The sequence below is a fragment of the Sus scrofa genome, chromosome 9, assembly GCF_054392235.1.
Source record: "Sus scrofa isolate SSC_HxYL_T2T_F1_AM1 chromosome 9, Sscrofa_HxYL_maternal_Yorkshire_Landrace_v2.0, whole genome shotgun sequence".
NCBI classification, from domain to species: domain Eukaryota; kingdom Metazoa; phylum Chordata; class Mammalia; order Artiodactyla; family Suidae; genus Sus; species Sus scrofa.
Genome location: NC_139391.1, coordinates 36,934,946 through 36,951,639, shown reverse-complemented (window position 1 = coordinate 36,951,639; position 16,694 = coordinate 36,934,946). Strand labels below are relative to the sequence as shown.

The window sequence follows — 16,694 nt, the reverse complement described above, 5'->3', positions numbered from 1 at the left end:
CAATCCCTGTGTAAAGAGAATACATTTGATCTTGATTCTAGATATGTTCTCCTTCAAGTGGCACAGAGGATGACTTCTAAATAAGGATATATAATTTTAGCATATTATGTGGTGCTATAATTAAAGTAAATGTGTAATTTTTCTGTAATTTTTTATCAAAATAATATATGTACTTCTTTAAAATAACTATAATGAATGTAGAAAACACTAAAAAGTAAGTCTTCACCCATGTCTCTCTTTTCCATCTTCATACTCTATGAGCAACCACTTTTAACTGTTTTTTTTTTGTTTTGTTTTAGATCTTTGAGTCACTAGTTCCAAGCTTCTAAATAATGTGCTTATATAATTACTTATACTTCTCAGCTTTAGAAGGGATCAACTTATCTTTCACTTACCAATTTTAGAAGGGATCTGTTGATTTTCTTGAACATCATTAAGAATTTATCTTATTTATCCTTCAAAACCCTGCTTATCTCCCCTCTCATTATCATAAGTCATTATTTTTAGTCCCTCTTTTTCTTACCTTGTTGTTGTAAAGACCTTTGTTTCTTGGAGTTCCTACTGTGGCTCAGCAGGTTAAGAACCCGACTAGTATTCATGAGGATGTGGGTTTGATCCCTGGCCTTGCTCAGTGGGTTAGGCATTTGGCATGGTATAGGTCACAGATGCATCTTGGATCCCTTGTTGTTGTGGCTGTGGTGTAGGCCAGCAGCTGCAGCTCCCATTTGACGCCTAGCCCAGGAACTTCCATATGCTGCATGTGTGGCCCTTAAAAAAAAAAAAAAAAAAAAGCCCTTGTTTCTTGTTCATTCATGCTAACATAGCATCACGTGACTCCTCATTATACATGACGAGGATGTAAATATCTTTATCATTTTCTTCACAAATCTTATAAGTACTCAAATCCCCAAGTTCCACTGTCCACCTTGGACAGAGACCCCACCCAGCGAAGGACTACAGTCTTCTGACAGCCAACTCCCCTCCCTCCACCAGCTGCATGATATAGATGGAGATTTTGCCCAACAAGAGAGCCTGGCTGGTGACCTTTCCCAACAGTGGAGCACACTTACAAATCTACCTGATCACAAAGCTCAGCCTACAGTCTTGTCCAACTTTGGGGCAAAGCCTATGACATTACCTGATCCTGTCTGCATCCAGCTACAAAGCCTTGCCTGTGGCCTTGCCTAAACATGAAGTCTGGCCAGCAGCACCATCTGGTAAGGGAGCATATACTAAGGCCTCATCCAACCAGGGGTGATTGCAGAGCCCAGCCTATAGCCCTGCTCAATTGTAGAGTTGAACCAGTGACACCTCCCTGAAAAGGAACACAGTCCACCTTGCCTGACCAGAGGTGATTGCCGAACCCAGCTAGTGGTCCCACCTGAAAACAAGTAAGCCATCATGTCCGCTGAAACGTATAACCTAGCCAGCAGTGCCCTCCCCACCTCAGAGCAAGGGCAGTGGCCTTGCCCAAATAGACACCCCAATAGCAAAGCCCCACCTGCCCATTGATGCCATTAGATGACCTATCCAGTAACCCCAAAACAAACTGACTGATGATGGTTTTTTTCTGCTGAAGGGAACCTCTAGAATCTGGAAAAAAGGCTACTTACTCAAATGCACAGATACCAAAGTAAACATGGCACCACGAAAAGAAACTAATAAATCTCTAATAACTGACTCTAAATAAATGGAGTTCTATGAACTGTCTACAAAGAATTCAGAATAATCCTTTTAAAGAAATTCGTCGGACTACAAGAACTTGTAGACAACTTTGTGAAATTGGGAAAACAGAATGAACAAAAGTGAAAAGCAATAAAGAAGTAAAAACTATTCTTCAAAAAACCAAAAATCCTAGATCTGGATAATACAGAAACTGAAGTGAAGAATTCTAACAGACCTGACCAAGCAGAAGAATCAGTGAATTTGAAGATATCATTTGAAAGTATTCAAGGGGGCAAAAAGAAAAACAGAATGAAAAACAGTGAAGAAAGACTATGGGACTTATAGGATACCTTCAAGAGAAATAACATACACAGTATAGGAATCCTACAAGAAGAAAAGAAAGACAAAGGGACTGAAAGTTTGTTTAGAGCAATAATTTCTAAGAACCTCCCATATGTAGAAAGAGAAGTGGACATCCAATTTCATGAGGTTTAAAGGATCCTAAATAGATTGAACCCCAAAAGGGCTACACTAAGACGTAGTATAATTAGATTGTCAGAAGTCAAAGACAATAATGGACATTTGAAAGCAGCAAGAGAAAACCCAACTCATAGCATACAAGAGAGCTTCCACATGGCCATTTGTGGATATCTTAGCACTAACTTTGCAAACCAAAAGAGAATGGGATGATAAATTCAAAATATTAAAAGAACAACCTGTAGTTCCTCTGGTGACTTAGCGTGTTCAGAATCCAACCTTATCTCTCTGAAGGTATGCGTTCAATCCCTGGCCTTGTTCAGGCAGTTAAGGATCTGGTGTTGCTGCAAGCTGTGGTGTAGGTCACAGACGTGGCTTGGATCCTGTGTCGCTGAGGCTGTGGCATAGGCCTGCAGCTGCAGCTCCAATTCGACCCCTAACTTGGGAACTTCCATATGCTGCAGGTGCAGGTGTATAAATAAATAAATAAATAAAAGAAAAACCTGTAAATCAAAAATACTGTGCCTGGCAAAGCTGTCCTTTAGAAAAAGAGATAAAACCCAAAGAAACGAAAGCTGAGGAATTTTCTCTCTACTAGACATACCTTACAAATAATGCTTAAGTCTTCAAGCTGAAATGAAAGGACACTATTTAACAAAGTAGCGACATATGAATGTGTAAAACCTACCAGTAAATGTAAATATATAGTCAAAGTCAGATTCTCTAATATTGTAGTGATAATATGCTAATTACTTACAACTCTAGTCTAAAAGTTAAAAAGCAAATGTGTAGTTATTAAAAATAATTTAAAGCAGTTTGCTCTTGGAGACATGATATTAAAAATATGTAAAATATAACACCAATAACCTCATATGTGAGAAAGGGAGTAAAACTATAAAGTTTCTATATGCAAGCAAATTTATCTTAGGAGCCTAAAATAGAACATTATAAGATATTTTATGTAAGTTTTATGGTACTCACAAAGGAAAAAACCTGTAATACATGCATAAAAGAGAATTATAAAGGAGTCAAAGTATATGCTTACAGACAGTCATCAAACCATAAAGGAAGACAGCGAAAGAAGAAGCAAGGGAGAAATAATCTGTAAAACAGAGAGCAATGAAGAAAATGGCAATGAAGCAAGGAAGAAATAATCCGTAAGACAGAGAACAGTGCAGAAAATATTGACATATCAATATTTAGTTTAAGCATTAAGTTCCCCAATCAAAAATCGAAAAATGGATGAATTGATTAAAAAAATATCTAATGATATACTCTCTACAAGAAACTAGCATCAAGGACACACATAGACTGGGAGTAAATGGGATGGACAAAGAGATTTCAAGTAAACAGTGACCATCCTTATAGGAGACAAAATAGACTTTAAACTAAAAATGCTCACAAGAGATAAAGAAAGCCATTAGATAAAGATAAATGGGTCAGTTCATCCAGAAGATATAAACACTATAAATATTTATGTACCAAAAGCAAATACTACAGAACTAAAACAAACAGCATTATAGTAGTAGTCAGGGACTTTAATAACTTGTTCAACAATGTATAGATCATCCAAACAGAGAATCAGTAAAGAAACAAAAGTTTTGAAAGACATATGCTGAGAACTATAAAGCATTAATCAAGGAAATTAAAGAGGATTCAAGGAAATGGAAAGATATTCCACACTCCTGGGAATACACCTGACCAAGGAGGTTAAAGATTTATATGCTGAGAACTATAAAGCATTAATCAAGGAAATTAAAGAGGATTCAAGGAAATGGAAAGATAGTCCACACTCCTGGGTTGGAAAAATTATTCTTGTAAAAATGTCCATACTACCCAAAGCAATCTACAGTTTCAATGCAATCCCTATCAAATTGCCCATGACATTCTTCACAGAACTAGAACAAACAATCCAAAAATTTATATGGAGCCACAAAAGACCCAGAATTGCCAAAGCAATCCTGAGGAATAAAACCCAAGCAGGAGACATAACTCTCCCAGACTTCAGGCAATATTACAAAGCCATAGTGATCAAGACAGTGTGGTACTGGTACCAAAACAGACATATAGACCAGTGGAACAGAATAAAGAACCCAGAAATAAACCCAGACACCTAAGGTCAATTAATCTTCGACAAAGGAGGCAAGAATATAAAATGGGAAAAAGACCTGAGAAAACATTTTTAAGGTTGATATCAGAGAATGTTTTGCCTATGTTCTCTTCGAGGAGTTTGATGGTGTCTTGTATTACATTTAAGTCTTTAAGCCATTTTTAGTTTATTTTTGTGCATGGTGTGTTCCAATTTCATTGATTTACATATGGCTGTCCAGTTTTCCTAGCACCATTTGCTGAAAAGACTGTCTTTTTCCCATTTTACATTCTTGCCCCCTTTGTTGAAGATTAATTGACCATAGGTGTCTGGGTAAAAGACTTACTGATTTAATGGAATGAATGCTGGAGAGGGTGTGGAGAAAAGGGATCCCCTCTGCACTGCTGGTGGGAATGTAAATTGGTACAACCACTACGGAAAACAATATGGAGGTACCTTAGAAAACTATATATAGAACTACCATATGACCCAGCAATCCCACTCTTGTGCATATATCCAGACAAAACTTTTCTTTCTTTTTTTTTTTTTTTGTCTTTTTGCCTTTTCAAGGGCCACTTCCTGCAGCATATGGAGGTTCCCAGGCTAGGGGTCCAATCGGAGCTGTAGCCGCCGACCTACGCCAGAGCCACAGCAACACGGGATCCAAGCCGTGTCTGCAACCTACACCACAGCTCACAGCAACGCCGGATCCTTAACCCACTGAGCAAGGCCAGGGATCGAACCCGAACCCTCATGGTTCCTAGTCGGATTCCTTAACCACTGCACCACTACAGGAACTCCAGACAAAACTTTTCTCGAAAAAGACACATGCACCCACATGTTCATTGCAGCACTATTCACAATAGCCAGGACATGGAAACAACCTACATGTCCACTGACATGAATGGATTAAGAAGTTGTGGTACATAACACAATGGAATATTCCTCAACCATATAAAAGAATAAAATAATGCTATTTGCAACAACATAGATGGAACTAGAGACTCTCATACTAAGTGAAGTAAGTCAGAAAGAGAAAGGCAAATAGCATATGATATCATTTATATCTGGAGTCTAATATACAGCACAAATGAACCTTTCCACAGAAAAGAAAATCATGGACATGGAGAACAGATTTGTGGTTGCCAAGGGCTTGGGGGGAGGAGTGGGGTGGACAGGGAATTTGGGATTAATACATGAAAACTATTGCCTTTGGAATGGATAAGCAATGAGATCCTGCTGTATAGCACTGGGAACTATGTCTAGTCACTTATGATGGAGCATGATAATATGAGAAAAAAGAATGTATACATGTATGTATGACTGGGTCATCATGCTGTACAGTAGAAAATTGACAATGCTGTTAACCAGCTATACTGGAAAAAATAAAAATCATTATAAAAAAAAGAAAAGTTTTGGAGTTCCTGTCGTGGCTCAGCAGAAGGGAATCTGATTAGCATCCACGAGGACACAGGTTTGATCTATGCCTTGCTCAGTGGGTTAAGGATCCAGTGGTGCCTTGAGCTGTGGTATAGGTCATAGACGTGGCTTGGATCTCACGTTGCTATGGCTGTGGTGTAGGCCAGCAGCTATAGCTCCAATTCGACTCTTAGCCTGGGAACCTCCATATGCTGTTGGTGTAGCCCTAAAAAGACAAAAAAAAAAAAAAAATTTTATACAACACTATAGACCAAACAGAACATTCAGTTCAACAGCAGCCAGTGCACATGGAAGATTTTCTAGATTAGATCATATGTTAGGCCATAAAATAAGTCAACAATTTCAAGAAGATAAAAATTATATCAGGTATCTTTTCTGACTGTAATGGTGTGAAACCAGAAATCAATAACAGGGGGAAAGCTAGAAAATTAACAAATACATGGAAATTAAACAGTATGCTCCCCCAAACCCAACTGATCAAAGAAGAAATCAAAAGGGTTATTTAAAAATATTTTTAGTTCCTTTTGTGGCTTGGTGGAAATGAAACTGACTAATATCCATGAGGATAGTTGTTCAATCCCTGACCTTGCTCATTGGGTTGAGGATCTGGCATTGCCATGAGCTGTGGTGAAAAAAAAATTCTTTTTGGACAAATGAATATAGAAACACAACATACCAAATCTTATGGAAAGTAGCAAAAGCAGTTCTAAGAAGGAAGTTTATAGCTATGAATGTATACATTTAAAAAATCAAATTAACAACCTCAAGAAGAAAGTCCAAAATTAGTAAAAGGAAAGAAATAGTACATATTAGAGCAGAAATAAATGATGTAGAAAATAGGAAAACAATGTAAAAGATTAAGAAAACTACGAGTTGGTTTTTTGAGAATATAAAATTAATAGACCTTTAACTAGACTAATAAAAAGAAAGGCCTCAAATACAGAGAATTTTAAGTGAGAGAGGAAATATTATAACTACTACCAGAAACACAAAGGATCCTAAGAGACTACAGTGAACAATCAGAAGACAGAATTGGATACCCCGGCAGAAATTTATAAGTTTCTGTAAATGTGCAGTATACCAAGATTGAGTCATAAACAAATAGAAATTTTAAGCAGACTTCAATAACAAGGAGATTGTAACAGTAATTTTAAAAACTAATAAGAGCCCAGGACCAGAGGGTTTCAATGGACAATTATATAAACATTGAAAGAGAATTAATACCAATCCTTCTAGACTAAGAGAGAACACTCAAAAACTCATTTTACAAGGCTAACATTACCCTGATGCTTAAGCCATATAAAGACACTACAAGAAAAGAGTACTACAGGCCAATCTCTCTGAAGAAGATGGATGTAAAAATTCTCAACAAAATACTAGCAAAACAAATCCCCAAGTATTAAAAGGTTCATACACCAAAATCAAGTAGGATTCATTCCTGGGATGCAAGGATATTTAAAAATACTCAAATAATTAAATCTGATACATTACGTTAAAAAGATAATCTCAGAATCATCTCAGTAGAAACAGACAAAGCATTTGAAAAAAAGTTCAACATATTTTCATTATAAGAACTCCTACCAATTCAGAATTAGAAGGAACATATCTTAACATTATAAAGCCATTTATGACAAACCCAGAGCTAACGTTGTATCAGTGGTGAAAGCTTGAAAGTTTTTCTTTTAAGATGAGGAACAAGATAATTGTGCCCACTCTCATCACTTCTATTCAATATGGTAGTGGAAGGACTAGCCAGAGCAGTTAGGGAAGAAAAAGTAATCAAAGGCATCCAGATTGGATAGGAAGAAATAAAGCTCCTTTATTTGCAGCTGACATCATTTTATATATAGAAAAATCTAAGGTTTCCATCAAAATACTGTTAGAACTAATACGTTCATTAAAGTTGTAAGATAAAAAATCAACATTAAAAATCAATTACATTTCTGTATACCAACAATGAAATATCTGCAAAAAATAAAATAATTCAGGAGTTCCCATTGTGGCTCAGCAGGTTAAGAACCCAGCTAGTATCCATCAGGATGCTGATTTGATCCCTGGCCTCACTCAGTGGGTTAGGGATCCAGCATTGCCACAAGCTGTGGTGTAGGTAGCAGATGAGGATTAGATCTGGTGTTACTGTGACTGGGAGCTGCAGCTCTGATTTGACCCCTAGCCTGGGAATTTCCATATGCTGCAGGTGCGGCCCTAAAAAAAGAAAGAGAGAAAGAAAGAAAGAAATTCTATTTACAATAGCATCAAATACCATAAAATACTTAGAAGCAAATTTAAGCAGTGAGGTGAAATATCTGTACACTGAAAACTATAAAACAATGAGGGAATGGAGACAAGGTGGTAGAGTAGGACTCAAACTCACATCCTCTCATGAAAACACCAAAGTTACAACTAACTGCTGAACAGACATCAACAAAGTAGGCTGGATGGGAGTTCCCACTGTGGTGCAATGGGATCAGCAGTGTCTCTGGAGCACTAGGACACAGGTTCAATCTCTGGCCTGGCACATTGCGTTAAAGGATCTGGCATTGCCACAGATGTGGCATAGGTCACAGATGTGGCTTGGATCTGATCCCTAGCCTGGAATGCTATATACTGCAGGGAGGCCAAAAAAGAAAAAATAAAACCGAAATAGACTGGGCACTACACCCAAAGTCTCCAGAATGCCAGTGCGCTATTCTCTCAGGCCAGGTGCTTTAGGGCAATGGGGAACAAAGTAAGGTAAGTGAATTTCATGAGCATAGGCCCGTTGACATGCTGCATTTTTGCTCTCAAGCAAAGTCTCTGATCAGAGGCAATGCTGTGTGGAATATAATGACAAGTAAGGGTACACAGATGGTGGCTTATATAGAAATATTGTGTACCAGGGAGGGTAAAGCATCATTCCAATGAGTCAAGTGTTGCTCCTTCTATAATGGAAGTGTTCCAACTAATAAGTGTGCCACAAGGAAGCCAGCTAATTCCCTCAAGGAATGATGCCATGTCAGGAGCTCAGTGTTGGTCTCTACTTTGGAAAAGTAGCAGTAGCCAGATAGGGTGAGTAAAAATCCATATTGCTGAGCCCATGAATGACCTCTGTTCGTGCTGCTGTGGCCACTTAGTTCATGAGCCTATTGGATAAGGGAGCAGTGGCTTGGAAAGAGACTAACTCCAAAGAATGAATCATCTTGCCCACTTGATTATTAATTAATATTCTCTGTTGAATTACTCTTTAGTGAGAATTGACATGGAACACAAATATCTTCACATTTGCTGCACACTTGGAGAGGTCTGACCTTTTCGTCACCAATTTTCTAATCATGTTCTTTTCAAATCCCTGACCTTCCAGCCAAACCATTCATTACTGCCCATCTATAGATATATATCTCTGGTCATCTTTTCTTTCAGGCACAATATACAACTAGGTATCCTGATTAAAATTCTGTGCTCTGGACATATTTCTCTTCAGGGCCACCCCTGAGTGAGGCTGTATACTATATACGAAACTTCCTAGGTATCTCACTTTGCACTTGACATTCTGAGGCCTTCTGAGTTTGACCAGTAGATTTCAAACTAAGTGATCCTGTGTGACTTCCAAGACTTCTTAAGATAAGCCTTGAGAAACCTTACAATTTCAACTTTCTACCCCCGCCTCTGTACTTTGAAACCTACATGCTGTGAAGAAACTCAAACTGAAAGTCTGTGTGGAGAGAGAGGCACCAGTCATTTCAAATGTTCCAACATCCAAGCTGAAGACTCATATATGAGGAGTTCCCTGATGGTCTCCTGATTAGGATCCGTTACTTTCACCACTGTGGCCCAGATTCATCCCTGATCTAGGAACTGAGATACCACCTCAAGCCACTGCATGAAGCTAAAACAAGAAATGAAACAAAACAAAACACCCAAATATGTGTGTGAAGCCATATTAAATCCAGCTCCAGCTGATCTGGCAGCTGACTACAGCCAAATACTTGAGTCTGAGCAAGAACAGAAGTTCACTGTCAACCCACAAGAAGTGGTTGTTGCTTTAATTCACTAAAGTTGAGTTTGATACAATAATCTACACATTAGAAGATACTATTCAGATTTTTAACTGTCATAAATTTTTCTTGATACTCATTCTGGGGTTTTACTTAAAATTATTTCTTCCTTTCAGAAATAATGTTGTGTTTGTTGATGTGGGCTGCACCATTTTCCACAGGCAGTTGCAGTGGCACTTCAAATTGTCACATTGGTATTATGGAGTACTTTAGGTTGAATTTATTTGATTTGATTTAGCATAAGCAAACTGAGTAGTTTTAAACTGAGAGTTATTAAGCATTTTGGGGGGAATAAGATGTGAGGAGAGGGTTACCAAAGAAATAGCTTTCCAAGATAGAGTTTCTTGGCAGTTATTTGACTAAATTTGCACTAACATGAGAAATAGATAGGATTTACTAACACAACATTGTAAATCAACCATACTCCACAAAAAATTTTTTTAAGTGGACAAGGTATGTAAATCAGTGGAATTTCTTTCTTTCTTTTTTTTTTTTTTTTTGTCTTTTGTCCTTTTAGGACCGCACCCGTGGCATATGGAGGTTCCCAGGCTAGGGGTCTAATGGGAGCTGTTGCCGCCGGCCTAAGCCAGAGCCATAGCAATGCAGATCCGAGCCGCATCTGCAGCCTATACCACAGGTCACGACAACACCAGATCCTTAACCCACCAAGCGAGGCCAGGGATTGAACCCACAACCTCATGCTTCCTAGTCAGATTTGTTAACCTCTGAGCCACGATGGGAACTCCCAGTTCTATCATTTTATTTTATTTTATTATTTATTTATTTATTTTGGTCTTTTTGTCTTTTTGCCACTTCTTAGGCCGCTCCCACGGCATATGGAGGTTCCCAGGCTAGGGGTCCAGTCAGAGCTGTAGCCACTGGCCTACGCCAGAGCCACAGCAACGCGGGATCCGAGCCACGTCTGCGACCTACACCACAGCTCATGGCAACGCCGGATCCTTAACCCACTGAGCAAGGGCAGGGACTGAACCCGCAACCTCATGGTTCCTAGTCGGATTCGTTAACCACTGCGCCACGACGGGAACTCCAGTTCTATCATTTTAGATGAAAGTCTGAGAATAGAAGTTGAGGAATTTGTTCAGGATTACACAGCTAGTGAGTACTAACAATTAAACCCAAACAATATTATGCCATACTTAATGTTCTTAACCACTAGGCTGTATTTTGTCTTTCTCCTAGATTACTCTGGAGTGTATAAAAGTCACCCAACCAAAGTTTTTGATATTTTATTTAGTTGGAAGTGATACAGTTACAAATTTAAGGGTAAAATTCTTTGTGTGAATAATGCCAATATTACCTGGCTTGTCAAGGAAAACCCTGAGTGGATAATATTTCTAAAGCCTAGTTTACATATGTAAAATCTATTTTATGGTTTTTTACTCATTTTGCCCTAATTAGGCAAAAAACTAAGTAGAGGTAGAAAACCTAGTTTTAACCATAAAATCTTATGTGTTTGAACCTTTAGAACATCACTGTATTCCAGCACTTTAAAAGTCTGATTAATATAAGACGACAAGGGGAGCCACGCCAGATAGTGAGGTACATTAATCCGAAAGAGGTAAGGACACTATTTATTGATACAATTTCTTCCCACCCTTAAAAATGTGTGGCTACTTTATAAACTCAGTGTGTTTGTATTGCTTTTTAAAAAACTTTTAAAGTATTACACACATGTAGAAAGTTAATAAAACATAAATTTATAATTTATGAATCATCACGGGCAAACTTTGCCCCTGTGTAACCATCACCCAGGTCAACATTTTCATATTTCAAACCACTACTTTTTATTTTTTTTATTTTATTTATTTTTTACTTATTTTTATTTTTTTTATTTTCCCACTGTACGGCAAGAGGATCAACTTATCCTTACATGTATACATTTTTCCCCCCACCCTTTGTTCTGTTGCAACATGAGTATCTAGACATAGTTCTCAATGCTACTCAGTAGGATCTCCTTGTAAATCTATTCTAAGTTGTGTCTGATAACCCCAAGCTCCCGATCCCTCCCACTCCCTCCCTCTTCCATCAGGCAGCCACAAGTCTATTTTCCAAGTCCGTGATTTTCTTTTCTGTGGAGATGGTCATTTGTGCTGGATATTAGATTCCAGTTATAAGTGATATCATATGGTATTTGTCTTTGTCTTTCTGGCTCATTTCACTCAGTATGAGATTGTCTAGTTCCATCCATGTTGCTGCAAATGGCATTATGTCATTCTTTTTTATGGCTGAGTAGTATTCTATTGTGTATATATACCACATCTTCCAAATCCAATCCTCTGTCGATGGACATTTGGGTTGTTTCCATGTCCTGGCTATTGTGAATAGTGCTGCAATGAACATGCGGGTGCATGTGTCTCTTTTAAGTAGAGTTTTGTCCAGGTATATGCCCAAGAGTGGCATTGTGGGGTCATATGGAAGTTCTATGTATAGATGTCTAAAGTATCTCCAAACTGTTCTCCATAGTGGCTGTACCAGTTTACATTCTCACCAACACAAACCACTACTTTTAAGTGCTCTGCCAACTCCCTTCTTCCAAAGAGTAATCACTTTTTGAATCCTACCACTATACTTTAGTTTTCTGTTTTAAAACTACATATAGGAGTTCCAGTAATGGCACAATGGAAACAAATCCGACTAGATCCTTGAGGATGCTGGTTCGATCCCTGGCCTCATCCAGTGGTTGGGGATCCAGCGTTGCCGTGAGCTGTGATGCAGGCTGGAAGCTACAGCTCAGATTCAGCCCCTAGCCTGGGAACTTCCATGTGTTGGGGGTATGGCCCTGAAAAACAAAAAACAAATACAACTGCATATAAATAGAATACTGTAGTATACTTTGGTGTCTAGCTTTGTTCATTCAACATTGTTTGTGTTCCTAAATTTTATTCATTTTATGAATATGTTGCTATTTATTCATTCTATAGTAGATTGAAATTTGGATTTTTTTTCCAGTTTGAGGCTGTTATGAAGGCTACTTCCTGGACTGTTCTTATTCATGTCTCCTGGCAACATGTCCACAAATATCTTTTGGCTCCTACGCCACCTAGAAATGGAATTCCTGGATGAAAGGATATGCCAAACTGTTTTCCAAAGTTATTACACTAATTTATATTCACAATCAATAATCTTTGGGAATTCTTGGTTCTCTACCTCCTCACCAGTGCTTAATATTGTCAGTTTTTAAATTTGCATTTCCCTGTTACTAATGAAGTTGAGCATCTTTTTGAGGAGTTGTGCCCCTACTTAAAAATCTGTATGTGATTTTTCAGGCCAGACCACAGGCAATTACAAGCCAATTACCTGACAGGACTCACAGGGAAAAGCTGTCTCCACCTCACATTAGACTTCGTGCACAATCTCTGAAGGGAGTTCCAGTCAAGGACTCAGGCCCCTTGCTGGTCATGCTCTAAGGCATATTTACATTCATAGACCCAGTGCCTTTACTCCTAGGCCTCTTTAACTGAGACATTTAGCAGAGGTCTTCAGGCACCTCTATTGAGATCTACTCATGAGAGAAAACTTGAGGACTCTTACTCAGAGTAAGCTTACTCTGTGCTCCCCCCCCCCCCGCCCCCACTTTCACCATTAGGTATAAGGTGTGGTATAGGGATTTTTTTGCTTTTTTTTAAGTGCTGTGCCCACAGCATATGGAAGTTCCTAGGTTAGGGGTCAAATTGGAGCTACGTCTGCTGGCTACAGCCACAGACACAGCAACTCCGGATCCAAGTCACAATCATGTCTGTGACCTGCACCACAGCTCACAGCAACACTGGATCCCCCCACCCACTGAGCGAGGCCAGGGATCAAACTGGATCCTCATGGATGATAGATTCATTTCCACTGCAACACAGTGGTAACTCCTGGGGTTTTTTAATTAAAAAAAAAATCTTTTATCTGATTAAGGTTTCCTTCTATTCTTGTTGGGCTAAAGAGTTTTGTTTTGATTTTTTATCCCAAGAATGGGTGTTAAATTTTATGAGACATTTTTCTGCTTTAATTGATATATTCTTCTCTTTGAAGGTTAGACTCACTTGGCATTCCTGCATTCCTGAATACACACTTTTTTTTTTTTTTTTTAACAGCCACATTTGCAGCGTATGGAAATTCCCAGGCTAGGTATCAGATTGGAGCTTCACTGGCAGGCCAGTGCCACAGCTACAGCAACACCAGATCCAAGCTGCATCTGTGACCTGCACCACAGCTTGCAGCAACATCAGATCCTTAACACACTGAGCGAGACTAGGGATTGAACCCTCATCCTCACAGAGACAATGTTGGATCCTTAACCCACTGAGCCACAACAGGAACTCCTGAATACACACATTTTGGTCATAATGTTGAGACAAATTATTTTAAATTATTACTGAACTTAATTTGCTGATATTTTGCTTAAATGTTTGCACCTACTTTCATGTAGAATATGTTCTATAATTTACTTTCTTGTACCATCCCTGTGATTTTGGTATCAAATTTGGCTGGCATTGTAAAAAAGTTGGGAAATGTTTCTTCTCCATTTACTTTCTTGATATTTTTAAAAAACGATTGTTATTTCTCCCTTAAATGTTGGAAAGGATCTACCAGTCCAGCCATCTGTGCCAAGTTTTCTTTGGGGGGAGACTTAAAATTACCAATTCAATTTCTAGTTATAGATCTATTCATGTTTTGTGTTTGTTCTGTGCTAGTTTTGAGAAGTTGGATTTTTTCGTCTAAATTTTCAAATTTATTTGTATAAAGCTCTTATCCTCTTATGATCTTTCTAATCTTACAATCTTAGAATCAATAATAGTTTCTCTTTATTTCATTCCTGCTACTGGCTTTTTGTGTATTCTCTTTCTTGGCCATTCTTACTGCAGTTTCCCCCCCTTATTAATCTTTCCAAAGAACTAACTTTGAGCTTTGTCATTTCATTCTATTGTTCATTTTGTTTCTACTTCATCATTTTCTGCTGTTTATTATTTCCTTCTTTGTATTTTCTTTGAATTGTATTTGCTATGGTTTTCCAGCTTTTTAAAATGGATGCTATATTTACTGATTTTTAGTCTGTTTGGATATAAATTTTTATCTGTACATAGTTTTAGCTGTAGCATACATATTTTGATATTTCATATTTTCATCATCAAATTCAGTTCAGAATATTTTAAAATTTCTACTTTGATTTCTTCTGGTAATTTCGAATTGTATTTTTAAACTTGCAAACATCTGGAAATTCCCATTGTGGTTCAGGGGTAACAAACCCGACTAGTATCCATGAGGATGTGGGTTCAATCCCTGGCCTCAATCAGTGGGTTAGGGATCCAGCGTTGCCATGAACTGTGGTAGAGGTCGCAAATGAGGTTCAGATCCTGCGTTGCTGTTTTATAGGCTGACAGCTGCAGCTTTGGTTTGACCCCTAGCCTGGGAACTTCCATATGCCATGGGTGTGACCCTAAAAAGACAAAAACAAAACAAAAAAACTTGCAAAAATCTGGCAATTATTATTATCTTTGTTATAAACAATCTCAATTGAGCTGATTTTCAATCCTCTGTTAAGTGTCTATTTTGATAAATATTTATCTGTACTTGAGAAGAATATGTATTCTGCAGTTGTTGAACATAGTGTATAGATGTCAGCTAGGTCAAATTTGTTAAGTGTGTTGATCAGATCGTTCATATCCTTACTGATTATTTTTGTTTAGTTGAACTATCAGTTATTGAGAGAAGTGTATTAAAAGCTCACACTATGATCAAAGCCTTGTCTATTTTTCTGGTAGTTTAGGTACATAAAACCAATTTAAGATCAGTTTAGGGAGTTCCCGTCATGGCTCAGCGGTTAACGAATTCGACTAGGAACCATGAGGTTGTGGGTTCGATCCCTGGCCTTGCTCAGTGGGTTAAGGATCCAGCATTGCCATGAGCTGTGACGTAGGTTGCAGACACGGCTCGGATCCCGAGTTGCTGTGGCTCTGGTGTAGGCCGGCGGCTATAGCTCCAATTCGACCCCTAGCCTGGGAAAAGATCAGTTTATCTTTCTTGTGAATTGAACCTTTTATTATTACGAAGTGTCTCCCTTTACCTCTAGTAATACTCTTTGCTTTAAGGTCCAAAATCTAATAATAATGTAGCCACAGCACTGTTTTTCATTATTGTTTATATAGTATATATCCCTCCCATTATTTTCCTTTCAATATTCTGACTCTGTATTTTAACTGTATTTTGTGGGCAGTGTATTGTTAGTTAATACTTTTTATCTAGTATGATCCTTTTTGTCTTTTGTTGGAGCACGTACTCCATTCACATATATAATTACTGATATTTTAGGACTTATAATACTCTTTTTATCAAAGTAGAGTTGATTTTCAGTGTTGTATTGATTTCTGATGCACATCAAAGTGATTCAGTTATACATATATATATATATATACACATTATTTTTTAAATATTCTTTTCCATTACAGTTTATCATAGGATATTGATTGTAGTACCCTGTGTTATTCAGTAGGTCCTTGTTGTTTATCTCTTTCATGTATAGTAGCTTATATCTGCTAACCCCAGCCTCCCAATCCATCCCTCACTCAGGTCCCTACTCCATGTCAACCACAAGTCGGTCTCAGTTTCATATGTATGTGTCATATTTTATAGATTCCACATATAAGTGATATCATATGGTATTTGTCTTTCTCTTTCCGACTTAACTTCACTTAATATGATCATCTGTAGTTGTGTCCATGTTGCTGCAAAATTATTTCATTCTTTCTTATGGCTGAGTAGTAGTCCATTGTATATATGTACCGTATCTTCCTAATTCATTCATCTGTTGATGGACATTTAGGTTACTTCCATGTCTTGGCTGTTGTGAATATTGAGCCAATGAGCATAGGGATGCGTATATCTTTTTGAATTATAGATTTTTCCAGATATATGCCCATAAGTGGGGTTGCTGGGTCATACGCTAATTCTGTTTTTAGCTTTCTGAGGAACCTACATATTATTTT

The 16,694-nt window shown here is 38.0% G+C and overlaps 1 protein-coding gene across 9 annotated transcripts in view; it reads left to right on the top strand.

The window, feature by feature from the left end:
- Positions 1 to 16,694, top strand: part of C9H11orf65 (chromosome 9 C11orf65 homolog) — an 88,160-nt gene that overhangs the window by 34,526 nt on the left and 36,940 nt on the right. For 5 of the 9 annotated variants that reach the window (XR_014815183.1, XM_013979358.3, XM_084975961.1 and 2 more), the window contains exon 3: positions 11,192 to 11,284. The exons of the other annotated variants lie outside the window; for them this stretch is intronic. Coding sequence is in view for 4 of the 5 variants with exons in the window: in XM_013979358.3 (XP_013834812.1) it covers positions 11,192 to 11,284 (93 nt within the window). In the remaining variant the exon portion in view is untranslated. The remainder of the gene's footprint in view (positions 1 to 11,191; positions 11,285 to 16,694) is intronic. 9 annotated transcript variants of the gene reach the window in all.